Source organism: Motacilla alba, chromosome 23 (genome assembly GCF_015832195.1).
Source record: "Motacilla alba alba isolate MOTALB_02 chromosome 23, Motacilla_alba_V1.0_pri, whole genome shotgun sequence".
NCBI lineage: Eukaryota > Metazoa > Chordata > Aves > Passeriformes > Motacillidae > Motacilla > Motacilla alba.
This window is the reverse complement of record NC_052038.1, coordinates 1073257-1101090: the sequence shown is the minus strand read 5'-3', so window position 1 is coordinate 1101090 and position 27834 is coordinate 1073257. Positions and strand designations below refer to the sequence as shown.

The following is a 27834-nucleotide window of genomic DNA, read 5'->3' as shown; positions in this document are numbered from 1 at the left end:
AAAATTTGTGCTGGCAAACAATGTGCTGGAATTATTTGGAAAGAATAATCAAGCTTCCAGCAACGCTTGGTTGTTCCAGGGCTTTTTTATTAATCAGGAGGTTTTACCATTTGTTTTCATGGATGGGGAAGCTGAGACTTCCCCAGGTGGGGATGGCATGTGCCAGGGGTCCCCGTGGGCATTTCCAGTTGCAGCTGGTGCTGCCTGGAGCTGGCATTCCCTGCAGGAATCCTGGCAGGTTTCTGGGATTCCCGAGGACTAATGGCATGTTGCTGCCTGTCCTTTGTCCCCAGGTGTTTGCTCTGTCCACGCACCCCTACGGCTGCCGGGTGATCCAGCGGATCCTGGAGCACTGTCTGCCCGAGCAGACCCTGCCCATCCTGGAGGAGCTCCACCAGCACACGGAGCAGCTGGTGCAGGTCAGTGGGGAAGGGGCTGCAGTGTCCCCAGGTCACTGCTGGGTGCTGGGACAGCTCCTGCAGGGAACATTCCCACCTGGAAAAGGAGTGGGAGTGAGCACAGCAGGCAGGAATTTCATCAGCACCACCTGCTTTGGCCACGGGCACGGGTCCAGGGGGTGCCAGGGGTGTTGTCACCTCCCTTTCTGAGGATGCCTCAGGTCCTGGTGCTTCTCTCCAGTGCAGGGGAGAGCAGGAGGAATGCCAGGAGCTGATCACTCCAAGGAAAAGGAGGTGCCAAGTCACTGGAATTCTTAAAAAGAGTTGGTTCTATGCTCCCCCCGCCTGGCTGCCTTCCCTCCTCCCTGCAATCCCTGGGAGAACCTGGTGTGCCAGGGTTTTACAGGGATACCTGGTGTGCCAGGGTTTTACAGAGATACCTGGTGTGCCAGGGTTTTACAGGGATACCTGGTGTGCCAGGGTTTTACAGGGATACCTGGTGTGCCAGGGTTTTACAGGGATACCTGGTGTGCCAGGGTTTTACAGGGATACCTGGTGTGCCAGGGTTTTACACGGATTCTGCTCTTGGGGCCTGTGGAGAAAGCAGCAGAGCCAGTCCTGGTCCAGTTCCCCAGTGGCCCCTCAGATCCCAAGGCACAGACTGGTGAAATTTGAGCTGGTCCAGTTCCCAAGTCCCGTGTGCTCAAGCACTGGGAACTGGGAAGAGGCTGGGCGTGGACATCAGGCCTGTGGTACCCTGAACTGGAAAATAAATATCCTGTGCCCTGAAAATTCCCAAATCCAGAACAGTGTCCCGTAGCCAGACCCATGGCACACCCCTCCAGGACATGGGATTTGGTAGGTTTGAACCTGGAGAGAGGGAAAAAAATGGGGACTAAGCAGAATATGGACATTTCCTGTGCAAGGACATAATTTTAAGTTCTATAAATAAGAAAATTTCTACAAAAATGCATAATTTTACCACCCGGTACCACCCTAGAATGCACATTTTTGCAGAAATAGAAAGTATTGAGCTGATTTGTTCAGGAAATACTAAAATTAATCTTTAGTTGAACTTTTAACTCTGAATGCACTTTGGGAATCAGTTTGCTGGGAATGCTTCTAGTCCACTTCTCCACCCTTGGTGACCATTGCTGCTGTCTCCACCCAGGATCAGTATGGGAATTACGTTATCCAGCACGTCCTGGAGCACGGCCGGCCTGAGGATAAGAGCAAGATCGTAGCAGAAATCAGAGGCAACGTGCTCGTGTTGAGTCAACATAAATTTGCCAGGTAGTAACTCCTTCCTTAAATTCTCCCTCTGGGAGCACGGACACATGGAAGAGCTGCAGAAGACTTAGGAGTGGGTGTAGGGGAGGTGAAAATGACTTTTGCTTCATAAAAAAAATGTTACTTATAACAGTTATAAACTGAGGTGTGTCAGCCAGTCTGTCATGGAGGAGGATGGAGATGTGGAAGAGTAGCTCTAATCCAAGCTCCTGAATTTACCCAGGAATTCATATGTGCTTTGGTTTATCTGATTTATTTTCATGGGGCTTGAGTTGTCACTACCCCTTGGATAGTAAGAGCATTCACTGCCCTGGGATGCTGTGTCCAGCCATGGGGAGATTTGGGAAATCAGTGCAGCAACATTCCATCCCACTTTTCCCAGAGGAATTTCCACTCACAGTCATGCCATTCCCAGCTTTTTGCTGTGTCCCTTTTGGGTCACACCAAAGGAACCCTCCAAGGGGAGCTGCAGCATTCCCAGATGCTGCAGAGCCGCACGTGGGTGAAGCAGGATCCAGGTGTTTGCGGATGTCAGGACAAAGCACTGCTTCCCACGTGTGTGAATCCCTGCTGGATGAGCTTCCAGCCCTCGGAACATGAAGGCTGAGCTCTTCAAAGGCCCTCTTCCTCTGATGAGAGTACTCATGGACACGAGGGAAGTGGAACATTAATGAGAATTAGGAGAGTGTGGTCTTCACATTGTTATTTCAGGTTCTTCCTCCGTGCTCTGCCTGGTTCTTTTTCCCAAACTTCTTTCCAGCTCCGTTAATTAGTGGAGGGTCCCCCGAGCTGAGCAAACCCGCTGGGTGCTGCTGTGAGTCAGGCAGGGGTGTGGGATGAGCCCAGCACAGCTCGTGGTCCCCTTTCATGTACCCTACTTCTGGCTCTCCAGAGAGCTCAGGCTGCTCATTAATATATTCAGGAATTCTGGGAATCCTCTGCTTGGCTGAGATTTTTCATTCCTGAACCAGCGTTTCTGTGTTGTTCTAACCTTGGATGTCCATTCCCACCACGTTCCAGTGGGGAGAAAATCAAAACAACCACTTGGCTTCTCTGTTGTGAGAGTGGACAGTGACCTCATAGAGCATCACTGGACACTGGCCTGAGCTGGTCCAGTTCCCAAATTCCCACTCAGATCCCAAGGCACAGATTAGGGTGAAATATGAGCTGGTCCAGATCCCGAATTCCCACTGAGATCCCAGATCCTGTTTGACACTGTTGAGCTCTGCCAGCACAAATCCCCTGCCCTTGTAGCAGCACATGGGATCTTTTTGGGTTGGATGAAAAGCTCTGAGGAGACACCTGTGCTCAGTTCCCTGTTATATTCCCACTTCCGTGCTCCGTTCCCATTCGCAGTTCCTGTTCCCAGTTCCTGTTCCCATTCCCAGTTCCTTTCCCGTTCCCATTCCTCGTTCCCATTCCTGTTCTCCATTCCCCATTTCCCATTTCCCATTCCCCATTCCTGTTCCCCATTCCCGTTCCTCATTCCCATCCCCGTTCCCCATTCCTGTTCCCGTTTCCTGTTCCCATTCCCGTTCCCCGTTCCCGTTTCCCATTCCCGTTCCCCATTCCCCATTCCTGTTCCCCATTCCCGTTCCCCATGCCCGTTCCCATTCCCCATCCCCGTTCCCCATTCCCTTTCCCATTCCCGTTCCCCATTCCCGTTCCGCATTCCCATTCCCCATTCCTGTTCCCATTCCTGTTCCCCATTCCCATTCCCCATTCCTGTTCCCCATTCCTGTTCCCCATTCCATTTCCCCATTCCTGTTTCCATTCCCGTTCCCCATTCCCATTCCCCATTCCCGTTCCCCGTTCCCTTTCCCCGTTCCCGTTCCCAGTCCCTTTCCCCATTCCCGTTCCCCATTCCCATTCCCATTCCAGTTCCCCTTTCCTGTTCCTTTTCCTCATTCCCGTTCCCATTCCAGTTCCCCATTCCCGTTCCCCATTCCTGTTCCCCATTCCCGTTCCCATTCCCGTTCCCATTCCCGTTCCCATTCCCGTTCCCATTCCCGTTCCCATTCCCGTTCCCATTCCCGTTCCCATCCGCGTTCCCCATTCCCCATTCCCGTTCCCCATTCCCCGTTCCCGTTCCCCATTCCCATTCCCCCTTCCCTTTCCCCGTTCCCGTTCCCATTCCCTTTCCCCATTCCTGTTCCCCATTCCCGTTCCCGTTCCCCGTTCCCATCCGCGTTCCCCGTCCCCATTCCCATTCCCGTTCCCCGTTCCCGTTCCCGTCCCCGTTCCGCCCCGCTGACGCTGCGGTGCCCTTGCAGCAATGTGGTGGAGAAGTGTGTGACGCACGCGTCGCGCACGGAGCGGGCCATGCTGATCGACGAGGTGTGCACCATGAACGACGGCCCGCACAGTGCCTTATACACCATGATGAAGGATCAGTACGCCAACTACGTGGTGCAGAAGATGATCGACGTGGCCGAGCCCGCCCAGAGGAAGATTGTCATGCACAAGGTGGGCACTGGGGAGGGGCAGCCTGGCACTGCCACGCTGGGAAATGATGGCAGAGGGGTTGGAGTGTTGCAGTGGCTGGGAGCTGGAAATTATGGTTTGGGTTTGGATTGGAAGGGACCTCAAAACCCATCCTGCTCCACCCCAGGGACATTTCCCCCTGTCCCAGGTGCCCCAAACCCCATCCAGCCTGGCCTTGGGCACTGCCAGGGATCCAGGGGCAGCCCCAGCTGCTCTGGCAATTCCAGCCCAGCCCCTGCCCACCCTGCCAGGGAACAATTCCTCATTGCCAAGATCCCATCCAGCCCTGCCCTCTGGCACTGGGAGCCATTCCCTGTGTGCTGGCCCTGCAGGCCTTGTCCCCAGTCCCTCTGCAGCTCTCCTGGAGCCCCTTCAGGCCCTGCAAGGGCTCTGAGCTCTCCCTGGAGCCTTCTCCTCTGCAGGGGAGCACCCCCAGCTCTCCAGGCTGCCTCCAGAGGGGCTCCAGTCCTGCAGCAGCTCCGTGGATTCCTCTGGGATCTCTGCAGCAGCTCCAGGTGCTGCTGGTGTTGGGTGCCAGGGAACAATTCCATCCCAGTATCCCATCTGTCCCTGCCCTCTGTCCAAGTGCAGCCATTCCCTGTGTGCTGTCACTCCATTCCCGTGTCACAAATCCCTCTCCAGCTTTCTGGAGGAATACGGAGCTGCCCCTGGGCTGGAGCTGCAGCTGGCAGCAGTGCCCATGTCCCAGTGACCCAGTTCTGCACGGAGCAGGCGCCGCGCTCCTGCCAGCGCCGGGCTGGGCACGTCGGAGCGACACCGGGAGCCAGCCGCGCCTGGGGCTGTGTCCCTGTGGGCTGTGTCCCAGTGTGTCCCCCTGCCTGTGTCCCAGTGTGTCCCCCTGCCTGTGTCCTACGCCTGTGTCCCTTGCAAGCTGTCCCTCTCTGTCCCTGTGGGCTGTGCCCCTGCTGCTTGTGTCCCTCTGTGTCCTCCTGCCTGTGCTCCTCTGTCCCTGCTGCTTGTGTCCCTCTGTGTCCCTGTGGCAGTGTCCCTTGGGCTCTGTCCCTCTTGCTGTGTCCCTGTGGGGTGTGTCCCCTTACCTGTGTCCTTGTGACTGTGTCCCTGTGTCCCTCTGCCAGCAGCTGTGTCGCTCAGGCTGTGTCCCTCTGTGTCCCTGCTGGATCTGTCCTCTGCCTGTCTGCTGTGGCTGTGTCCCTGTGCCTGTGGCTACCAGCCCCACCTGTCCCTCTGTGTCCCTCCCAAGGCCACCGGCTTTGCCTGGTGCCACTGTGCTGGTGCCACCTCCGAGCCCACAGCAATTTATCAAATCCTCTGTTTCTCACTTCTAAATGAGTTTGATGTGACAGTTCCCAGAATCCTGGGATCCCTGAGGCTGGAAAAGCCCTCCAAGGCCACCAGGCGCAGCCTGTGCCCCATCCCCACCTTGTCCCCACCGAGCCCTGAGTGCCACCTCCAGGGATGGGCACTCCAGGCCTCCCTGGGCAGTTCCAGTGCCTGACCACCGTTTCCTTGGAGAAGAATCCTCCTGCTCTCCTAAACTTCCATGGTTTAGCATTGCCCTCAGTGCGTGCACAGCCATCCCAGGAGTTCACATTTCTCCAAAAGGAGGACATTTGGAATGCAATCTGCCTTGCTGCCATCCCCTGTGCCTGCTGCTCCAGGGGCAGGGAGCCCTGGAAGCAGGGAATATCTTCATTTCCCTGCTTTCAAAGGTCACATTTGCAGGGCTGTAGAACGCCAGGGGATGGAGAATAACAGGCTGTAGCTGGGGGTGGGGCTGCGGGGATTTTCATTTTCCTCAGTGACATTTGTTGGGGTCACTTGATGGAGAAGCCCAGGTACAGCCAGAGAAATGAAATCCTGACTGACCCAGGCATGGAAAATCTGAGATGTATTTATTTCTAATAATGTCAGGTATTCAAATGCTAATGAAGCTTTTTTAGAAAATTGTATTTAAGCATCCTTGACTAAACCAGACTGATGTTTCTGTAAGCAACAGAATTTGTGTGAGGGAGCTGCTTTGACCTCCACACGCCGGGAATCAGCACAAACAGCTGGAATAATCCTCAGGGATGTTAGTTCTTAGGTTTAGGAGCCACTCAGAGTCATTCCTTTAACCCCAAATCTGTTTTAGTCCACAAGAAATGCTAAAGATAATTGAATAAAGATATCTGGCAAGGGATACACCTAATTTATCTGTGGCAGCAGAAGGGCCCTGGATTTGTTAATCCATAACAGAGTTGTGTATTAAAAAAAACAAACAAAAACAACAAATTATTGTTCCTAACATTTTTTACTTTCTTTTTCCCATGGAGCAAAGGCTTTGGAATAAAATGCAAATTAGATTATCAGTGGGGCTGTCAAAAATAGCTCAGGGTTGACAGCTAAGTGGGCCTGAGTGAATGTGATTTCAGCTGTGATCCCAGGCTGCAGGAAAGCCTGGAGAAATGGAGCCAAGGGCTGTGGGAATGGCTGCTGAATGTGGAAAACAGCAGCTTGGGATGGGGCTAAAAATGGGATTTTATTTAGGGTTTTATTTTAAAAAATAAAATTGAAAAGTGATTTTAACAGTTGTGTCATTAAAGGCAGAAAGTGAAAGGGATGAAGCTGGACAGAGAAGGAAGGGTTGGAATTGGAGCTTCTCTGCTCCTTGTGCTGGGCACAGGCATCATTCCTGCTGGGAATGGGGAGCCAGGTTGGATTTGTGCTTTGGGAATGGGGTCCCTGGAGTGGAACAGGAATGGGAGGGACCGGAGGCTGAGCTGCTGAGCCAGGGGCAGTTGGAGATGAGGTCCTGGTTAGGGGCACTGGTGGGATGTGGCTGCCCTTGGAGCAGGGAATGCTGGACATCCACTTGGAGAGGAGGAAATGGTGAAATGGTGGAATCCTGGAATGGTTTGGGTTGGAGAACCCTTAAATCCCATCCAGTGCCACCCCTGCCACGGCAGGGACACCTCCCACTGTCCCAGGCTGCTCCAGCCTGGCCTTGGGCACTGCCAGGGATCCAGGGGCAGCCCCAGCTGCTCTGGGAGTTCCAGCCCAGCCCCTCACCTCCCTCTCAGCCAGGAATTCCTTCCCAGTATCCCATCTAACCCTTCCCAGGCAGTGGGAGTCCATTTAATTCAAAGCCCCAGTGCTTGCCTTGTGCAGAATCCCACTGGGAATTGAGGAGCAGGGCCTGGATTCCAGGAATTGTGTGATGCTGATGCCTTGGGAAGGCTGCCCTGGGACAGAGGCTGGACAGAGCTAAAGAATAAAGCAGGGATTTATTAAAAGGATAATGGATCCGTGGATCCACCTTGGGCAGCACCAGAGCCCAGCCAGGGCTGCACCCAAGGTGAACCCAAATGGTCCCAAAATGCACGAGCGGGCACGGGGTCTGTCCCTTGGATCAGCTCTGCTCCATTTGCACCTTGCAGTTCATTGTCCCGTTCCAGCCCCAGCCCAGGCACTCCCACCCTGCTTGTTTTTCTCTCTGCAGCCCACGCTGTTTGTGCTCCTGGGCTGAGATTTGGATCATTTGTCCTTGGTGCCCAGCTGGAGCAGGAATTGTTTTGTCTCCCTGCTCTGTGCAGAGAGCTCACCATCCCATAATGTGAAGCCCAGACCCACACACTAAAGCAGAACCTGAAAAATAGAAAAGCTGAACCTGGGGCATCAGTGCCAGCAAAGACCTCTGGGCTCTGGGGGAGCTGGTTTGACCCAGGGGACGGGTGTAACCCCACTCGGGCTCCTAAATCCTGAGGGGGGCAGGACACGGGGAAGAGCTGGGGCTCTGCTTTTCATGGAATGTTGGAGTTTGGAGCTTCACTGTGGGACCGGGACACGGGGAAGGGCTGGAGAGCAGGGGAAGGGGCATTTTTAAAGGCTTTATTTCTGTCTTCAATCCCATTTTGGCCGCTTTTCCCTCAGATCCGGCCCCACATCGCCACGCTGCGCAAGTACACCTACGGCAAGCACATCCTGGCCAAGCTGGAGAAGTACTACATGAAAAACGGGGTGGACCTGGGGCCCATCTGCGGCCCCCCCAACGGCATCATCTGAGCGGGGCTGCTCCAGAGGCACTCCAGGATCCCAGGAATCCCGCCAGGAATCCACCCCAGAAGCCACCCACGCCACCCGCCAGGGTTGCTAAAAAACCACAAACAAACAAAACCCACAAAAAAAAAAAAACAAACAAAGAAAAGCAGAAAAAAAAAAAACCACAAAAAAAAAAAAAGAGAAGCCTTTGTAAATTTCTTTAATTTTATTACGCATAACATGTACTAATTATTTTTTTTAATTAACTAATTGCCCTGCTGTTTTACTGGTGTATAGAATTCTTGTACATAGGTCTCAGATGTACATGGAAGGCCACATTTTTGTTCACTGTTGTATCTATATTCCAAATGTGGAGACTTTCAGGGTGGTTGGTTCGAAGACAACAAACAAAACAGGAAAAAAAACCCCGTTTTTAATTCATCCTTTTTTGCAAATACCTTTTTTGGGGGTTTTTATTTCCTCCTTTTAGCCCAAAAATCAGCGAGAAGTTGGAATTTTAGTTCAGTGACACCACTGGTAGAAATACTAAAAAGAAAAAAATTCAACTTGCTAAAGTTTGGTTTTAAACAAAGACACCAAAATTCCAGTTTTGGGACTTTTTAATGGCTTTATTTCTATTTTATTTGTGACTGACATGCTGAAGGAGGGAGCTTAGCTGGCGTTTTGAGAAAACACCCAGAGATGATGTAAAAGTGGAGGATTTTTGGGATTTTTTATGCCCACTCCTCTGTTCACCTGGAGAGACACAATTTGATTATTTAGCATGAGGAAAAACAAAAAAAATCCAACTCGGCTTTGGTCTTGCTTCTATAAATATATAGTGTATACTTGGTGTAGACTTTACATATATAAAAATTTGTAGTATTTTCTTGTTTTGATGTCTGATCTGTATCTATAATGTACCCTAGTAGTGGAACATACTTCTGACTGTACAATTGTACATTTGTAAACCTCTGTAATGTAAATGTGGAGAAGTTTGAATCGACATAAAACCCGTTTTTTGGTAAGAAAACAGGAAAAAAAAAGAATTTAGCAAAACCTGTGCATTTCAGTGTATATTCACACCTTTTATGGTCGTAGCATATAGTGTTGTATATTGTAAATTGTAATTTCAACCAGAAGTAAATTTTTTCTTTTGAAGGAAATGTTCTCTTTATACAGCCTAGTTAATGTTAAAAAACAAAAAAGGAAGAAAAATAAACTGCTTGGTTTTATTTGTCACCTAGTTGGACGGTAGAGATCCTTTCTAAATGTTCTACAGACCTGATTCAGTTCCAAATAGTGTTTTTTTGAATCTTAAAAAGTAATGTTTTGCTTCTTTTGTGACAGTAAGAAACAAAAAGTGCAAAAGTACAGCCCCCTCCTAGTTTTCCTTACAATCAGAGCCCCTTTTCACCTTGTAAAGTGTGAATCACCTCCCCCTTTTTTGTACAGAAGATGAACTGTATTTTGCATTTTGTCTACTTGTAAGTGAATGTAACATACTGTCAATTTTCCTCGTTTGAATATAGAATTGTAACACTACACGGTGTACATTTACAGAGCCTTGTGTATATTTCCAATGAACTTTTTTGCAAGCACACTTGTAACCATATGTGTATAATTAACAAACCTGTGTATGCTTCTGCCTGGGCGACTATTTTTTGTAACTCTTGTGTAGATTGTCTCTAAACAACGTGTGATCTTTATTTTGAAAAATACAGAACTTTGGAATCTGGCTCAGGGTTTCATGGAATCGTTTGTTGGAGTTTGGAGCCTCAGTCCTGGGGACAAGGGGAAGAGCTCCAGCTCTTCATGGAATGTTCTGTTGGAGTTTGGAGCTTCAGCGTGGGTCCAGGACACAGGGAAGAGCTGGAGCTGTTCATGGGATTGGAGCTCCAATCCCAGGGCAGGACACAGGGAAGAGCTGGAGCTGTTCTCATGGGATTGGAGCTCCAATCCTAGGGCAGGACACAGGGAAGAGCTGGAGCTGTTCATGGGATTGGAGCTCCAATCCAAGGACGGGACACAGGGAAGAGCTGGAGCTGTTCTCATGGGATTGGAGCTCCAATCCAAGGACAGGACACAGGGAAGAGCTGGAGCTGTTCATGGGATTGGAGCTCCAATCCAAGGGCAGGACACAGGGAAGAGCTGGAGCTGTTCATGGGATTGGAGCTCCAATCCCAGGGCAGGACACAGGGAAGAGCTGGAGCTGTTCATGGAATTGGAGCTCCAATCCCAGGGCAGGACACAGGGAAGAGCTGGAGCTGTTCTCATGGGATTGGAGCTCCAATCCCAGGGCAGGACACAGGGAAGAGCTGGAGCTGTTCATGGAATTGGAGCTCCAATCCAAGGACGGGACACAGGGAAGAGCTGGAGCTGTTCTCATGGGATTGGAGCTCCAGTCCAAGGGCAGGACACGGGGAAGAGCTGGAGCTGTTCATGGGATTGGAGCTCCAATCCAAGGGCAGGACACAGGGAAGAGCTGGAGCTGTTCATGGAATTGGAGCTCCAATCCAAGGACGGGACACAGGGAAGAGCTGGAGCTGTTCATGGGATTGGAGCTCCAATCCAAGGACGGGACACAGGGAAGAGCTGGAGCTGTTCATGGGATTGGAGCTCCAATCCAAGGACGGGACACAGGGAAGAGCTGGAGCTGTTCATGGGATTGGAGCTCCAATCCCAGGGCAGGACACAGGGAAGAGCTGGAGCTGTTCATGGGATTGGAGCTCCAATCCAAGGACGGGACACAGGGAAGAGCTGGAGCTGTTCTTCTCATGGGATTGGAGCTCCAATCCCAGGGCAGGACACAGGGAAGAGCTGGAGCTGTTCATGGGATTGGAGCTCCAATCCAAGGGCAGGACACAGGGAAGAGCTGGAGCTGTTCATGGGATTGGAGCTCCAATCCCAGGGCAGGACACAGGGAAGAGCTGGAGCTGTTCTTCTCAAGGGATTGGAGCTCCAATCCAAGGGCAGGACACGGAAGGCTTGGAGGAGTGCTGTTCATGGAATGTTGAATTGGAATTTGGAACTTCCATGTGGGAGCGGGACACAGGGAAGGGTTGGATTTGTGCTTTTCATGGAATTGGAGCTGCAATCCAGGGGCAGGACATGGGGAAGAGCTGGGGCTCTGCTTTTCATGGAATGTTGAATTGGAGTTTGGAGCTTCACTGGGGCCAGGACGTGGGGAAGGGCTGGAGCTGTGCTGGAGGGCTGGCATGGAGAGCAGGGGAAGGGGCATTTTAAAGGCTTTATTTCTGTCTTAGTGAGTGTGATGTGCTGAAGGAGGGAGCTGAGCTGGCGTTTTTGTGGGGGAGAAAACACCCAGAGATGATTTTAAAGTGGGGGATTGGGGGCCCATCCTGAACAGGCTCCCTGGGGCACAGGGATGGGAGATTCTCCTGAGACCCCACCTGCAGAGCTGCCCCAGCCCTGGACCCCCCAGAATCGAGGATTTGGAGCTGCTGGAGAGAGCCCGGAGGAATCCACGGAGCTGCTGCAGGGCTGGAGCCCCTCTGGAGCCAGGCTGGCAGAGCTGGGGGTGCTCCCCTGCAGAGGAGAAGGCTCCAGGGAGAGCTCAGAGCCCTTGCAGGGCCTGAAGGGGCTCCAGGAGAGCTGCAGAGGGACTGGGGACAAGGCCTGCAGGGCCAGGAGCCAGGGAATGGCTCCCAGTGCCAGGGGGCAGGGCTGGATGGGATCTTGGGCAGGAATTCTCTCCCTGTTCCTTCTCCAGGCCACTCCATGGAGCTGATGGTTCTACCCCCACTCACCCCTGCTGCCCCCATGATGTCCTGGTCTCCCTTATTCCTTCAATTCCCTATTTAAGGGAGCTCCAGCTCCGCTTTTCTTTCCCTCTGTGAACAGAACCCCAAAACCAGCCTCTCCTTCCCACCAGTTTCCCCCATTTGCAGCATCCGGGACCTTCCCTGTCCCTAACTGTGCTTTGCTGCATTGAAAATCCCTTTTCCAGAGGGACATGTGGGGAATGCTGATGAATCTGGGATCCTGTGGCGGGAGGGTCACGTGGCCAAGTGATGGAGGGCAAGAAAGCGCCCATTTTACAGAAAATGACTCCTTTTGGCTTTGCACATGGAAAGGATGGGTTTGAAGCCCAGACTCTTCCCACGTCCCATTCCCACCCCTCAGCAGGGCCAGCACCCCTGGGACCCCACTCTGGGATTGATCTAGGATCCTGTACTGGGATTTATCTGGGACCCTGTACTGGGATTGAGCTTTTCCCACACTGGGATTAATCTGGGAACCCACAATGGGATTGATCTGGGACCCTGTACTGGGATTGATCTGTTCCCACACTGGGGCTGATCTGGGACCCTGTACTGGGATTGATCTGTTCCCACACTGGGATTGATCTGGGATCCCCACACCAGGACTGACCTGGGACCCCACACTGGGATTGATCTGGAAATCACACTGGGACTGATCTGGGACCCTGTACTGGGATTGATCTGTTCCCACACTGGGATTGATCTGGGACCCCACACCAGGATTGATCTGTTCCCACACTGGGATTGATCTGTTCCCACACCAGGATTGATCTGGGACCCCATGCTGGGACTGACCCTTTTCCACCCCGTTGGTGTAAAACCCAGCAGATTTGGGGTTTGACTCCGTTTGTGCCCGGCGTTTGAGGCCGCCCTGTGCCCAGCACGGCCACCAGGGCCACGGCCCCTCCGGCTTCGGGGCTTTGGAGCTCTCTGGGTGTCTCTGAGCTCTTCAGCAGCTCATTCACCTGGTGGCGCCTGTGGAGCTCAGCCAGCCCCGGTTTGGGGACAAACATGGTGGAAGCGAGGGACAGCAATCCAGTGGTTAATGTTTAATTCAGCGCCGAGCGCTCGTTCCGGCCGCAGAGGGCTGCAGTGCCGGGCTCAGTGTCCGCTCCCCCGGACTCCTGCGGCTCCGGGCTCAGCCCGAGGTGCTGGGGAACGGCATCGGCTGTCACCCGGAGCGGCTGGCCCTGCCGGGTGACAGAGGGGACACGGCCGGGGAGGGCCCGGGCGCTCCGTGCTGGCCCGGCCTCGGTCCCTCCTGAGCGCGGCCGGCGACTGCCGCTGGAGAAGGGATGCGAAGGGACCTGTCACCTCAGCCAGGATCCCCTGTGCCACCCCCCGTCCCATGGCGCTGCCCGGACCCGAGGGGACACGCGGGGACCGGAGCTGCCGCTGTCACCGCGGCGCAGGGGGACAAGGCCCCGCTGGCAGCGCCCGCCCGCCCCCAGCTCCTCCTGTGGGGTCCCGCAAAGCCCCGCCACCCTCGGGGGCCACGCCTGGGCGGCCACCCCTCGCTGGGGACCCGCGGGGACCTGGCCCGGTCCCTGCAGGGGCGGCGGCGGCCACGGCGGGGCGGTGCAGGCTCAGCAACGCGCGGGGCTGGGGACACTGCCCTGCTTGGGGACAGGAGCCCTGCCTGGGGACAGCAGCCCTGCCTGGGGACACTGCCCTGCCTGGGGACAGCAGCCCTGCCTGGGGACAGCAGCCCTGCCTGGGGACAGCTCCGGGCCTAGGGACAGCAGCCCTGCCTGGGGACACTGCCCTGACTGGGGACAGCTCCGGGCCTCGGGACACCGCCCTGACTGGGGACAGCAGCCCTGCCTGGGGACACCGCCCTGCCTGGGGACACCTCCCTGCCTGGGGACAGGAGCCCTGCCTGGGGACAGGAGCCCTGCCTGGGGACACCTCCCTGCCTGGGGACACTGCCCTGCCTGGGGACAGCACCCCTGTCTGGGGACACCCTGGCACCGGGACCCCATCCCTGGGACCCCCCCAGCACCGGTGGCCCCCTGCTCCACAATCCCCCCTGCATGGGACCCACCAGTGTCCCCAGGACCCCACTGCCTTGTGATACCCCCGGCTCGATGTCCCCGCTGTCCCTGGCACCTCCCCCACTGTCCTTGAGGCCCCCCCGATGTCCCTGGGACTCCCCCACCCCAAAGCCACCTCCTGTCCCCAGACCTCCCATGGCCCCAGGATGCCCCCGGACCCCCTCTCTGGGACTGCCCTGCTCCGGGGCCACCCCACTGTCCCGGGAATCCCCCCATTCTGGGACCCCCCCGCTGTCCCTGGGATGCCCCCGGGACCCCTTTTCACCCCCAGCCTCGGGGACCCCTCCCCACCTTTCCCTGGGTTTTGCCCCCCCTTCCCACTTCTCACTCCTTCTAAAAATGCACTTAAAAAATTAATTTGGATTCTGCTAATTACAGGCCAATTCAATCCGAATGGAGTCACTCAGGTGGGGGCCCCCAGAGCCCCCCGATGTTTCCCACTCCCCCCGGTGTTCCCCGAGTTCCCAGTCCCGGGGCAGTGGGAGGATCCTCGGGGGGGATTTGTGGGGAGCCGAGTCCCGGCTCCCCCAGCCAGAGGTTCAGCTCCGTTTGTGGCTGAATTCGGCTGATTTTCCCTCCTTTGTCCCACTAACCCCCCTGCCCCCCCGAGCCCCTCCCGGGCTGTATTTTGGGGGTGAATGAGGGGGTTTAGGGGAGCCCGAGTCTACTTTTAGGCCCCTGACAGGAAAGGAGGAATTCCACGTGTGTGGAAATGGCTCATTCCATCCCATCCCATCCCATCCCATCCCATCCCATCCCATCCCATCCCATCCCATCCCATCCCATCCCAGCTCACCCGCAGCCTCACCGCCCCCAGGGGTGACCAAACCCCGGGTTCAGAGCGGAGCCGCTCCCGGGCCGCCCGGCAGGCGTGTGGAGTCACCGTCACCGCCCTCTGATCCCGCTGCCATCCCGGGTTTTGAACGGGGAAACTGAGGCTGGTTCAGCCCCCACCCCCCTGTCCCCTGTCGGCCCGGGAGTGATTCCCGGAATGCCCGAAGGTTTTCCCCTCCCACCCATCCCTGGTGGGTACCCCCCAGGCGTCCCAAACACCACCTTGGCTCCCCCGTCTAATCCTGGGTGCCCCCAGCTGCCCCCAGACCCTCCCACCTCCCCCTGGATGTCCCCGATCTGCCCCTGATCCCCCCCCACACACACCCCGGGCTGCCCCAGTTTGCCCCAGTGCACTCCTTTACCCATCCCAATGCACCCCATCCACCCCAGCCCCTTCCAGCTGCCCCAGATCCCTCCCCATCTCTCCCTGCTCGCCCCTCAGTCTGCCCCGGGCGCCCCCTTCCCATCAGGCTTCCCCCTTTAACCCATGGCCCACTTATCTGCCCCATTCCCCCCTTACGGCCCCCAGTTCTCCCCTCCCAAGGTCTCCCAGTCTGCCCCAGACCCCTCCCAAATGTCCCCCTGGTCTCCCTCATCCACCCCACGTCGCCCCCATCGATGCCCGCTCCCCAGCCTGCCCTAGACGCCCCCCACATGTCCCCCACGCTCCTCCCCATCCACCCCAGGGTCCTCCCAGTTTTTCCAGACCCCCCCCCCTCCTCCATGTGTCCCCCAACGTCCCGCCATCTACCCCAGGGTCCCCCAGTCTGCCCCAGACCCCTCCCACGTGTCCAGCTCCCCCCCATCTACCCCAGCTCCCCCCCATCTACCCCAGGTCCCCCCCATCTGTCCCAGGTCCCCCCCAGGCTCCCCCATCCCCCCCAGGACCCCTCAATCCACCCCAGCCCCGCTCGGTCCCCCAGGCTCCTCCCCCGTCCCCGCTGTCCCCGTGCCGTGCCGTGCCGTGCGGGGCCGGGGCGGGGCGGCGGCGGCGCGGGGGGGGCGCGGCGGGGCCGGGAGGGCGGCGCGGCGGCGGCGGCGGCCCCGCACCCAGCGCCCGCACCCACCGCCCGCCTCCCGCGGGCGGCGGCAACAAAGGCCCTTCCCCGCCCCCGCCGCCGCCTCCCGCCGCCTCCCGCCGCCGCCGGCAGCGTCCTTGCGGCAGGAAGATGCCCGGGGAGGTGCCGCCGCCGGCGCCCCGGGGGCTGCGGAGCCTCCCGCTGCTGCTGCTGCTGCTGCTCGGCGCCCGCGCCGCGCTGGTGAGTGCGGGGGCACCGGCGGGGGGCACGGGCAGGGGGACAGGGGGACACCGGCACCGCCAGGGGGGCGGCGGGGACCGGCACCGAGCGGGGGGTGAGGGGAGGGATCGGCACCGGCCCCGGGAGGGGCGGCGGGGACCGGCGGCGGCAGCGGGGACCGGCGGCGGGCGGCACCGGCCCCGCGGATGAGCCGCCGTGGGCAGGGGGGTGGGACCGGCCCCGGCATCGCGCGTAGATCGGTACCGCGAGGGACGGGGGTGTGTGCGGCGGCGCCGGTTCCGTGCCCGAGCCGGCCCCGGGCAGCGGCGCCGGTCCGGAACCGGCCTCGGTACCGCGCGTGGATCGGCAGCGGGCGGGGGGCGCGGGGCCGGCAGCGGTACCGGGGGGGACCGGCCCCGCGCGGGGTCCGGCAGCGGCAGCGGGCGGGGGGCGGCACCCCCGGGGACCGGGACCCGGCTTGTGGGGTCTCCCAGCTCCCCCGGGGCTCCGCTCCCCGCACCCTGCCCCGTGGCAGCCCCTTGGTGCCCGCAGAGCCCCCCCGAGCCCAGCAGGCGCTGCCCCCGGGGCTGTCCCCTCCCCTGCGACCCCCCCGGGCGGTGCCGGGCGGTGGCGGCCGTGGGGAGGGGGCTGCGGGCAGCTGCCGTTTGAAGGTCGTAGCGAAACACGCCTTAAAAATCCCCCTGAGGTGCGGAGAGGGAGGAACCCCCCGCTGCTGCTCGGGGGCAGCAGGGACCCCCCCCGCCCTTCCCCTCCGCCTCCCCGCGTGCATCCCCAGCCCCCGATGGGGCGGGGGGCGGCAGGCGCAGCCCGGGCCCCCCAGGCAGCGCCCGCTCTTCCCCCTCCGGAGGAGAAGGGGCCGGGGGGGCTCGAGGCACTTCCAGAGCTGCTGCTCCCCCCGGGATCCGTGGATCCGAGGGATCCGCGGGAACCTCCCCGCCCCGCCTGCTCCCTGCCCCGAGCCCGGCGTTGGAGTTTGGGGGATTGGGGCGCTGCTTTTTGGGGGATGCTCTCCGGGAAGGAGCCCGAGGATGCTTCTCCCTCCAGCTCGAGAGCAACGGGAGAGGGTGGTTGGGAGGAAGGCTGCTCCTCCTCCTCCTCCTCTCTTGAAGAGGGGAAGAAGCCCCAGGGCCTGGCTGCTGCATTGAATCGCCCGGAGCTCATCCTCCTCCTCCCGGGGCTCCGGTTCGGGGGTGCCCCGGGCTGGCTGCCCCCCGCACCAGGGGCGTCCTCCTGGCTCTCCCAGCAGCAAGTCTGCCCCTCTGGAGCAGAGACACGGCTCCAGAGTCTCCGAGGGGACGTGAGACGCTCCTCCAACGCCTCTGGTGAATTTGCACGGCTCCAAGGGCGCTTTATCCAGCCCGCTATTCCTCTGCCATGGGTCCGGGGAAGGCTCTGCTCCACCGGGAGCTCCCGCCGTGCCCGGTGGCCGCGGTGCAGAGCGGTGAGTGTGGCTGTGCCGGTGTCCCAGCCCTCCTGGGGGTGTGGGGGCGGCTCTGGGGTGCTCACCCCCCCCGAATGAGCATTTCCCCTTTGCTTTTGGAGAGTTGGAGTTGCTGGTTACTGGATGAGGCTGTTGGCGTTTCCGGGGGGGATTTGGCCATTCAGGGGAGGCTGTGAGGCTCTTCAGTGCCGGGCTGGAGGTGACGGGATGTGGGATGCTCCCAAGGGCTGGAGGAGCTGCTGCCTCCACCTGGATGGGATCGAGGCCTCGCCTCTCCCCCTCTCTTCCCCCTTCAGTCCTTCCTTCTCCTTGGACTGACTCAGCTCCTCCCCTGGGCCACCGGGAGGGAAGCGGGGCCTTGGCACAGCTCCGGCACATCCCTGACGGTGGGATGGGGACGGTTTGGGGATTCCTGTTCCCCCAGCGCCGGATCCTGGGCCCTGCCAGGGGACCTTTCCCTGGAGCAGCACCCGGAGCGGTCGTGGCTGCTCGGAGGAGCCGGGATGAGCGACCCCAGCCCCGCAGGCACCGTGAGCTCCCGGGGCTGGGTCCCTGTGCCCGTCCCAGGGGAGCAGGGGACAGGGACAGGGCACGGCTGTGACACCTCCCCGGGACTCGATGCCTCCCTTTGATCTTCTGCAGTCCGTGACCCCTCTCGGCCCGGCCTTTGGGGAAGCTGGGATGGATCCCCTTGGGATCAGCCCCTGTAACTCTTTACTTGCCAGCGTGGGAGAGCTGGGGGACAGCGGCTGCTCCTCCTGCTGGGCCCCATCGCCGGCAGAGGGGTTTTCCCAACAGCGCCGTGGACCAGTTTGGGTTTGGCTGTGATTTCCCAAGGCTCCTCCCTGGTCCTGGCTCATCCCTTTGGAGCTGGATATGGACCATGGGGAGAGGGGACAAGGGACACTCAGGCTCCTGCATCAGCCCTTCCCGGGGCAGGGACGGGCTCAGCCCCTGTGGGACACCCCAGATTCCCAGGAGAGGCTCCCCTCTGTGGAGGGGGTGGGTGCAGACAGCCCTGAGTGTCCCCCTGGCTCCGAGGTCCCCAAGGTGGGGGTCAGGATGTTTTGTTGTGGCCCTGGCTGCTGTCGGAGCCCAGCTTAGGGATCAACTCATCACCTTAATTACCGAGAGCGTTAATTGCTCCTAACCTTTCCCAGGTCCCTGGGGCACTGCTGGGGTGGCTCTGGGGCCGGCCAGGTCCTGGCTCCCCGTGCCGGCGATCGGGGGGTGCTCTGGATTTACTCCAGGGTTGTGTTTCACTGTGGAAGGGCTTCCCTTGCTCCCTGCCACCCCCCAGATCCTCCCCTGGCTCAGTCCTGAGGGATAATGAGGGACACAGCCCCCAGAGAAGCCCTGCAGGGTTTTGGGGTGAAGCACCCCCTTCCCGGCAGGGATCTGGAGTGAGTTCAGCCTCCCCACAGCTCCGGGTCCCACCAGGGCCGGGGGGTCACAGGACGCCCTCATTCCCGTGATGATTCCCAGTGTTTCGGGCTCGGCAGCTCCTGGTTTCCAGCCTGGCCTCGAGGCCGCGGGGGAGGGTCTCTGCTGAGCTTCGGGGGTGCTCTGGGTTTGGTGTCATGGGTTCGCGGGGCTCAGCCCGGCGCCCAGGGGTGGCTTGGAGCTCCCCGGTGTGAGCTGGAGTCACACGGGGTCCAGCCCGGCTCTCCCAGTCCAGCCGTGCTCAACCCCAGCTCCTTCCTCTTTCACGGAGAAACTGAGGGGAAAAAAAGTATCAATAAATAAAGGAACGGGTCTCCAAAGGGTGCAGGGTCCCCTGGCCACTCTCACCTCCTACCCCTGCCTGGGAGCAGTGGCCGTGAAGTCCCCGGCTGTCCCCAGGGCTCCTTTCCCTCGGGAGATGTGCGGCAGCCCCGGGAGACGGCGGCGGGGGCTGGGGAATGCCGGTCCCGGGAACGTGAGCCGGGTACCAACCCTGCCGGGCCCGGCGGGGCTCCGGGAACCGGGCACTCCTCTCTTCCCGAGCCCTCGGAGGCTTCAGCCCGGCTCCGGTGGGTTCTGTCCCCGTGTCCCGGGTCCCTCCCGGCTCTCCCGGAGCTGGGGCCGGTCCCACCCTCGCCTCCCGCCCGGCTCTGGGTGGGTTTTGCCGCTGTTCTGCTCCTGGAGGCTCAGGCCCGGCGCTCTCGGTGCTCCGGAGATGGGGAGCGGGGATTTGGAGCCCTGCAAACGCGGCTGGGCTCTCCTGGGAGCACGGAGATGCGCTCCCTGCATCCTCCCTTCCCTCCTCATCCTCCCCAGCCAGCCCGAGGCTCCCCTGGCTCGGGAGCTGCTGGAGAAGGGTTTATCCGCAGGAAGGGGCCGAGGCCCTGCCCGGTGCCACCGAGACCCCCCGGTCCCTGCCGGGCTCCGGAGCCCCCGCCCGGCTGCGGGGGGAGGAGCAGAGCCTTCCCCGCGCTCTGGGCCATTCCCGGCTTCTCCCTCTTGTTTTGTGCCATTCCCAGATTTTCTACTCATGATTTGTGCCATTCCCAGCTTTTCACCCGTGTTTTAAACCATTTCCATCTCTCCCACACACGTTTTGTGCCATTCCCAATTTTCCACCTGAGCTTTGTGCCATTCCCAGATTTTTCCACCCATGGTTTGTGCCATTCCCAGCTTTTCCACTCGAGTTTTGTGCCATTCCCAGCTTTTCCACTCGAGTTTTGTGCCATTCCCAGCTTTTCCACTTGAGTTTTGTGCCATTCTCGACTTCTCCCCTTGTTTTTTACCATTCCCAATGTTTTGTGCTATTCCCAATTTCCCACCCATGGTTTGTGCCATTCCCAGCTTTTCCACCTGTGTTTTGAGCCAATCCCAATTTCCCACCCGGGTTTTGTGCCATTCACAGTTTCCCACCTGAGTTTTGTGTGATTCCCAGCTTTCCCACCCATATTTTGTACCGTTCCCAGCTTTCCCACTCATGGTTTGTGCCATTCATAGGTTTCCACCTGAGTTTTGTGCCAATCCCAGCTCGTGTTTTGAACCATTCCCAGTTTTCCCTCCTGTTTTCAGCCATTCCCGGTTTCCCACGCGTGCTTTGCGCCATTCCCAATTTTCCACCTGAATTTTGAGCCATTCCCAGTTTTCCACCTGAGTTTTGTGCCAATCCTAGCTCGTGTTTGAGCCATTCCCAGTTTCCCCCCGTGCTGTGAACCATTCCCAGTTTTCCCCATATTCTGTGCCAATCCCAGTTCCCTCCCTGCCGGGGGGTTCCGCCGGTGCCTCCCGTCCCTCCGCGGCTCCGGGGGGAGCGGAGCTGGATCCGGGAGCTTTGCACGGCCACTCCTGCCTCTCCCCATTAATTAATTTGACATTTAAGGCGAGCTCCTCGTGTGGAGCTCTCCGTGGGCAGCTCCAGGACGGGAATTCCAGCTGGAGGGAGGGACGCGGCCGGATCCAGGCAGAGGAGGCTCCTGGGGTGCAGCACCTGCCCCCCAAACTCTCTTTTGGGGCCTTGTGTGCTCAGGAAGGAACGGGACGTGGCTGTGGGAAGGCGAAAGCATTTTTAGAGCTGGTTCTTTCAAGGACTTTAATTAAAATTGACTCAAAAGAAGTTAACTCTGGGCTGCTTGAGGCAGCACTGAGCCCGAGTGCGGTGGCTCTGCTGGGGGACAGCACGGATTTGGGGGGACCCAAACTCCTTTTCCTTTACCTCAGCATCCCAGAGCAGCTCCCAGCTCCCCCCAGGCTGGACTGGGACGGGCTGGGATGGGCTGGGACGTTCCCTCTGCCCTGCCCACAGGGCTGGCTGTGTTTTCATCTCTGCGGCCACACAAAAGCCTCTCCCTCCTCCCTCAGCACAGCTTGGCCACAGCTCAAACTCTTTCTTTCGAGATAAAAATAACAGCAGCAACCTCAGGGCTGCTGCTTCTGCCCCGGCTGCTGGAGACATTGGGATTATTTTAGGAAAAAAGGGGGAAAACCTCAGTGTGGGGGAGCCTGGGTGCAAATCCCCCCTGGCTGCAGCCCCAGAGGGGGACCTGGAGTGGGGAGGAGGAGGCTGGAGCCAGGGAAAACTGGGAAAAGCCTCATCTCCCAGGCAGCACGGAGCACAACTTGTTGGCAAAACACTTTGTTTGCCAAAAAAATGAAGTTTTCTGGAGGAGGAGGAGGAGGGGAATGGAGCCTGTTCAGGAGCTGCGGAGGGAAGGGGGGGCCTGGCTGAGGGTTTGGGGGGGTTGGGAGGGAAACTCAGGCAGCAAATGTCAAAAATCCAACGCAGGGCTGTGTTTTGGGGCAAGGGAGTGGGAGTTTGGGGCCAAAGCGGGCATTTAAGAGAGAAAAACAATCTTATTTATTTCTCATTTCTGCAAGTTAAGCTGGAAGGGAACAGAAAATCGCTGTGTTGGTGTCCCTGCCCGAGCAGCTTTCCCTGGAGAGGCAGCAGGTCTGGGAGCACACAGGGAGCTTTGCTTCCCCGAACTTGATGTTAATCCACTATTTCCAGCTTTTTTAAAGGCAAATTTGAGCTCCTCACAACTTTTCCAGCTGCTGGCAGCGGCCCTTGCGTCCCTGCAGAACTTCTCCATGCACCCAATGAAAACCAAGCAGAAAAAACCGGGATAATGTCATTTTCCCCCACATTTTGGAGGTTTTTTGGGGAATGGCATCATCCAGGTTTTCCTTTCCCCTCTCCCTCGGTCTCCAGTGCCAGGTGAGGGAGATGTGGAGATCCTGGAGCCGGGATCAGGGTTTGGAGCTGGAGCTGGGACAGGATCTGGGCGGCCTGGACTGCTGCAAAGCCCTGGATCCAGCCCAGCGGGAAATCCCGGAGCTGCCAGGGATTTGGGGATGGAATGGGGGATTTTAGGCAGCTGGGACCCCCTGGAGGCAGCTCCGAGGGTGAGGTTCCCTTTTGTAGTGATTTCAGGGTAATTTTGGGGTGGGATGTTGGGCTTGGGTGCCACCCCTGCCTTTGTCACCTCCTCCTCCTCCTCCATAAATAATCCAGGATTATTCCAATTCCAATTTCCTGCCCAGCCCGGTGCCCCCCAGCCTGGAGCCCCCCAGCCTGGACTGATGGGGGGGGGGGGGGGTCTCTGATGAGCACTAATTAAACTCTAATTAGCCCCCAGTGGCAGCAGGTCAGTGCCCTCTGTGCTGACAGGTGTTAATTACCCTGGTGTTAATTAAGGAGAGTGCTGATGGGGATATTGGGGGTCCATCAGGATTCCAGGGCAGGGAACTGGGATGAACTGGGATCCTGGGTGGGGGTTAGTGGCCAGGGGCCCTCTTCACTCCCCCAGGCTTCTCTGGGATTTGGGAATTCCCATCCCCCTGGGACAGCCGGGCTCTGCAATCCCAGAGGCACCGGATTCCTCGGGCTGTTTTCTCGGGAGGAGCCATTTCTCCTCATTTACCGGGGGTGAACTGGAGCAGGTGGGAGCTGGGATGGGCCCCCCTGGATCCTGGGATTGGGGGATGCCTCTGGATCCTGGGATCAGCCTCTGGCCGTGGATCCTGGGATCCCCCTGTGACCTTGGATCCCAGGACTGCCCTGGGACAGTTCCTGCAGCATTGGGGGCCCAGGGCTGGGCAGGACCCCCTGGATTTTGGGGTGTTCCTAGGGCTAGAATTGGGGTGGCCCAGCTGGTTCTCCCCCTTTGCTCTCCTGCCTTTAATTTGGATTAGTTATTTATAATAATTGGGATTAATTAATCCTCCTCCGCCTCGGAGGGCTGGGCCCCCTGCAGGGCCAGGCCTTGGCAGGGTGTCCCCAGGTGTCCCACAGGTGTCCCTAAAGCCACCAGGGCAATGCCCAGGGGTGCAGTGGGAAGAGGCTGGTGGGATCTGTGGCTGGGATGCCGGGATGGGAGCAGATCCTGGATTTGGAGCATCCTGAATCCCTTTCTTTTCCATGGCAAGAGCTCTTCAGCAGGCAGCCAGGAGGAGGAGGAAGGAGAGAGGGAATCCATGGAGAGTGGCACGGCTGGGTGGGCAGGGAGGGCCATTGTCCCTCACAGGGATGTCCCTGTGTCCACAGGGATCCCCTGATCCAAGAGGAGATGGGAGTTCCTGGGAGTGGCTGGGGCTGCAGGGAGCAGCAGCTCCCGGTCCTCTCTCCCGCCCATCACAGGAGTTTGGGGCTGAACTGGGACCTTTTGGGGCTGCCTGCTCAGGGAGCTGCTTCCAGCCCTGGAGCACCTGGGAATTGTGCTGGGAAGGGCTCTGGGAGGAGCATTCATTCCCAGGGGCTCTTCTGGGCAGGTTCTGACTGTTAAAAGTCCTTCGTTTCTGTGTGGGTTTGGGGATTTCTTTTCCAAGGAGGTTTTTGGCTGCTGGTCCCACCGGCCTGGCGTGAGGCCGAGGGTCTGCCTGGGACCATCCCAGAGGCAGGGGAGTCCCAGGAACCCGACTGAGGGATTTTCCTGCTGGTTTTCCTTCTGATCCCACTCCGACATTCTCGAGTGCTCTTGCCAGCTCTGGCCAAGGCTGACTCTGTGATCCCAGTGCTGGAACTCCTGGATGAAAACATTCCCAAGGCCCAGCCAGGCAGCTGCTGGTGCTGCCAGGGGTTCCAGGGCAGGAAGGGGAGTGGGATTGGGATGCAGAGCCGGCTCCCAGCCCGTTCCCATCCCTGAACTCACTCCTGCTCGGGAAGTGGCTGCTGCTCCTGGGGCTCCCTGTCCTTCCCTCCCCCATCCCATCCCCTCCCTCCAGCCGAGTTTTCCCGGTGGGCTGGCTCAGATCAGGGAGAGGAGCCGGGCTGGACACTGAGGGTTGGCAGGAAGGGACCATTTCATCCCTCGTGCTCCAAAGGGTGAACTTCCCGTTCCCAGAAAATGCTTTTGGAGCAGCGGGTGCCTGGATTTTTGCGAGGAGCTGCAGAGCAGCAGCTGGGCTGGCCCTGAGCCTCTCAGCCTCATCCTCTTTGCTCTGGGTTCGGCCTTAAAACCCCAAATCTGCCCCCAGCCCCCGGTGCAGGTGAGATTCCCACACGTTCCTGCCGCGGTGGTCAGGGACCAGTGGGATCGGGGCTGACCCGGGCGGGGCTGGTGCCCCAGAACCCCAAAATCCCTGCTGCAGGCAGGGCCGGATCCCTCCTCAGCACGATTCCAGCTGCTCCCAGCGCTCCAGCCGGAGTTTGCCTGCAGCTATAAATACCTCGGAGCGCAGCAAAGCCCCCGGAGGGTTTCGGCTCTATATTTAGGTTCCTGCAGCACAAAGCCATATTGCACGGAGGCTGGGCAGTGGGATCTCCTTCTAGGAACTGGGAGGAGGAGAGGACTGGAGCAGAGGGGTGTGATGGAGCCTTTCCATGTGGATCCGGGGCTGGATCCTCCCCCTGCAGCCGCTGTCCCATCCTGGTGCTCCAGTCCGGGCCTTTTCCCCCAAACCCCAGCAGAAGTTGCTGCCTGAGCGGAGGGAAAGGGACATCAAACATTTATAGGCCTTGTGAATCGTCAAGGAAATGCCTGGCTCTGTTAAAATAGCAGCAGCAATTAGAGGAGAGGGGGAAAAAAAAAGAAGCCAAACTCCACATCCGCGGCTCGTGTGTTTTCCCAGCGTTTTCCCGTCCTCAGCCGGGGTCACAGCTCCGGGGCTGGGCTCCCCGAGTCCAGCCGGGGGATGGGACAAGCTCTGAACCCCCCCAAACCCGACCTCGTGGCTCTCCAAACACATCCCAGCCTCAGTTCTGACCTAAGCTGAAAGGGCGGTGAGAAGTTAATTGGGTTCCTTCTCCTCTCGAGGTTTTGGAGCGGGGTCGGTGCTTCCTGCTCGCTCCTAATTAGGGAAACACCAAATCTGAGCTTCCCCGGTGCCTCAGTGGGGTTTATCCTCTGGGGACCAGTCCTGCCCCTCACCCAGGGTGAGGATGGGGTGGGAGGTGAAGGAAAACAGCCAAACCCGAGGATCAGGGGAATTTTGCTGCTGCTTTTGTGTGACCCAGGGTCTTCCAGAGGAAAAATCCACTGCCTCTCCAGCGGGCAGCAGGGCAGGAGGGTCACCCTCGCCTGCTCAAGCTTTGCACTTCCCTGCATAAAAATCAGGGCTTTGGTGATTTTTCATTGTTTTTTTCTCTCTGGCAAAGGTTAGAAGCTGAATGAGGAGCAGAGCGAGCTCTGGAGTGAGGAGGAGGATCAGGATCCAGGACTGGGTGTGGATTTGGGCTCTGCCTGCCCCAAGTTTTTGGGAACTGGGGCTTGTCTGGCACAGCTCAGAGCTGGTGTGGAAAAGAGGAAAGAAAATTCCTGGAGGGGAAATCCAGGGAGGAAGAGCAAGGCTGGGAGCAGCAGCTGAAGGGTGCAGAGGGGTGATGCCCACAGGGACCTGGAGGGACCCATTTTTCTGGTGCTGCTGACGTGTAGGGACGGGTTTGCCAAGGAAGAGAAGAACTCAGCCGGTGGGAATGAGGGTGGACCTGGCTGGACTTGAAAATGAGGGGTCAGTTGGTGTTTTGGGCTCAGGAATTGGCTTTGTTTGCTTTGGGAATGTGAAAAACACGTTCCCTCTTCTGTGAAAATGTGCAAAGTTTAATAAAGGACAAAGGGAGACAAGGACCACAGAGCAAAGGTTATTAGGGCCTGGTGGATCAGGCACTGAGCCAAGAGCACACTGTTATCTTGGGGTAGTCCTTAAATACCTGTTAATTACATCAGCCTGTTGCATATTCATAGATCCTTATGCATATCCATAAACTAGCTTACATGTTCCAAGAACTGTTTAGCACAGCTCCTCGGATCTGCCTTTTTAGAGCATGGGGATTCCTTGGTGTGGTTTTAGTCCATTCTCATCCCCTCCAGTTCTGGGCCCTGCCCACACTGCCTTCAGCCAGGGAGTGCTGGTGGTTGGCAGATCTGTGCAGGTGTCCTCGTCCTGTGTGCACTGGGTGTTATCCCATCCCAGCAGGCATTTTAACACAAGCACACTGATATCAGCTATTTCACTGAGCTTAATCAACAACAGAAACAAAACCTGTATCTCTATAACAAAGTTATTTAACACCACAGATATAAATCTATTTTACTGTTTGAGAAGAGCCAATATCATAATGAGTCTCTGTAACAGGGAACAATGCTCCTTCCCAATGGGGTCACCCCAGCCGTGGAGCCCACGGGAAAATCTTCCCTTTGTGAAATCAGAGTTTTGGGTGCTTCCTTCACCCCCTGGGCTCTGGGAGCTTCCATGGTTCCGTCTTTAAGATTTTCCTGCTGGCACCAGAGCTGGAGGTGTTTTTCCAAGCACAAGGTGGATCCTGCAGCTCTTGGAGTGGAGAATTTGAGGAAAACCTGGTGTGGTGGGGGGTGGTCACTGCAGGGGGGACCATCTCCCCTGCTCTTCACAGAGCCTGGAGCCTCCCCCTGGAGGAATCAGCTGAGGATGGGCTGGAAGGAGCAGCTTCTCCTGCTGGTGGCTGCCAGGGAGTCCTGGTGCCCTGGGCTGACATTCCCTTGCCATGGAGCTCTCCCTGTTCTCATTTTCCTCCTGCTCTGCTGGGTTGTGGGTGAGAAGAGTTGTGGGGTTGGAGGTGGTGAGGCTGGTGCCAGGCCTGGCTGGGGGTGTTGGCCTAGGATGTTGGGAGCCATTCCCATGTGGGAATTCTGGTACCTGGCCCTGTACTGGGAATGCTGGGACCCACTGCTGTATGGAAAAGCTGGTGCCTGTCCCACTGAGGGGATTTTGGGACCCATTCCCATGTGGAGATCCTGGTGCCCACTCCGCTGGCAGGATCCTGGTGCCCATTCCCATGTGGATATCCTGGTGCCCACTCCACTGGCAGGGTCCTGGTGCCCATTCCCCTGGCAGGATCCTGGTGCCCATTCCCATGTGGATATCCTGGTGCCCATTCCCCTGGCAGGATCCTGGTGCCCATTCCCATGGCAGGATCCTGGTGCTCATTCCCCTGGCAGGATCCTGGTGCCCGTTCCCTTGGCAGGATCCCAGTCTGTCTGACATTCCCCCCGTTGGCATGCTGGGCCCCGTTCCCACCTGCTGCCATGTTGGGCACTCCCTGACCCCCCCAGCAGGACCCCCCCAGTTTCTCCTCCCTCTTCCCCCCCGTGGCAGGGCAGGACATTTCTGTGCCTCCTTTCTGTCACCTCCTGTGTTGCTCTCAGCCGACCTGGACTGCTCTGGGAAAAGAGGCCTCAGGGGCAGCAGAACCCCCTCACAGTTCATTTGTTCCTCACCCGTTCCCAGGCTGGATCCCAGAGCTGCCAGAGCTGGCTTTGGTTTTCCCTCTCCAGCAATACATTTGAATTCCCCAGTGAGGCTGCGAGTGTTGAGCAGCTCAGAGCAGGTGACAGCAGGCGCATCGGGAAGGGACATTTCCACAGCAGGCTGGGGCTG

The 27834-nt window shown here is 58.1% G+C and overlaps 2 protein-coding genes across 7 annotated transcripts in view; both read left to right on the top strand.

Annotated features, from left to right (window-relative positions):
• The window catches only part of PUM1 (pumilio RNA binding family member 1), an 84399-nt gene extending 74489 nt beyond the window's left edge, over nucleotides 1-9910 (top strand). For 3 of the 6 annotated variants that reach the window (XM_038160640.1, XM_038160637.1, XM_038160634.1), the window contains exons 19-22: nucleotides 294-419; nucleotides 1570-1691; nucleotides 3962-4154; nucleotides 8064-9910. In XM_038160640.1, the coding sequence (XP_038016568.1) occupies nucleotides 294-419; nucleotides 1570-1691; nucleotides 3962-4154; nucleotides 8064-8195 (573 nt within the window). In that variant the 3' untranslated portion in view covers nucleotides 8196-9910. The remainder of the gene's footprint in view (nucleotides 1-293; nucleotides 420-1569; nucleotides 1692-3961; nucleotides 4155-8063) is intronic. The other 3 variants (XM_038160636.1, XM_038160639.1, XM_038160635.1) reach the window with 1 other exon arrangement.
• Nucleotides 9911-15872: 5962 nt separating this feature from the next.
• The window catches only part of SDC3 (syndecan 3), a 43036-nt gene continuing 31074 nt past the window's right edge, over nucleotides 15873-27834 (top strand). The window contains exon 1 of the mRNA XM_038160862.1: nucleotides 15873-16103. Within this exon, the coding sequence (XP_038016790.1) occupies nucleotides 16014-16103 (90 nt within the window). The 5' untranslated portion in view covers nucleotides 15873-16013. The remainder of the gene's footprint in view (nucleotides 16104-27834) is intronic.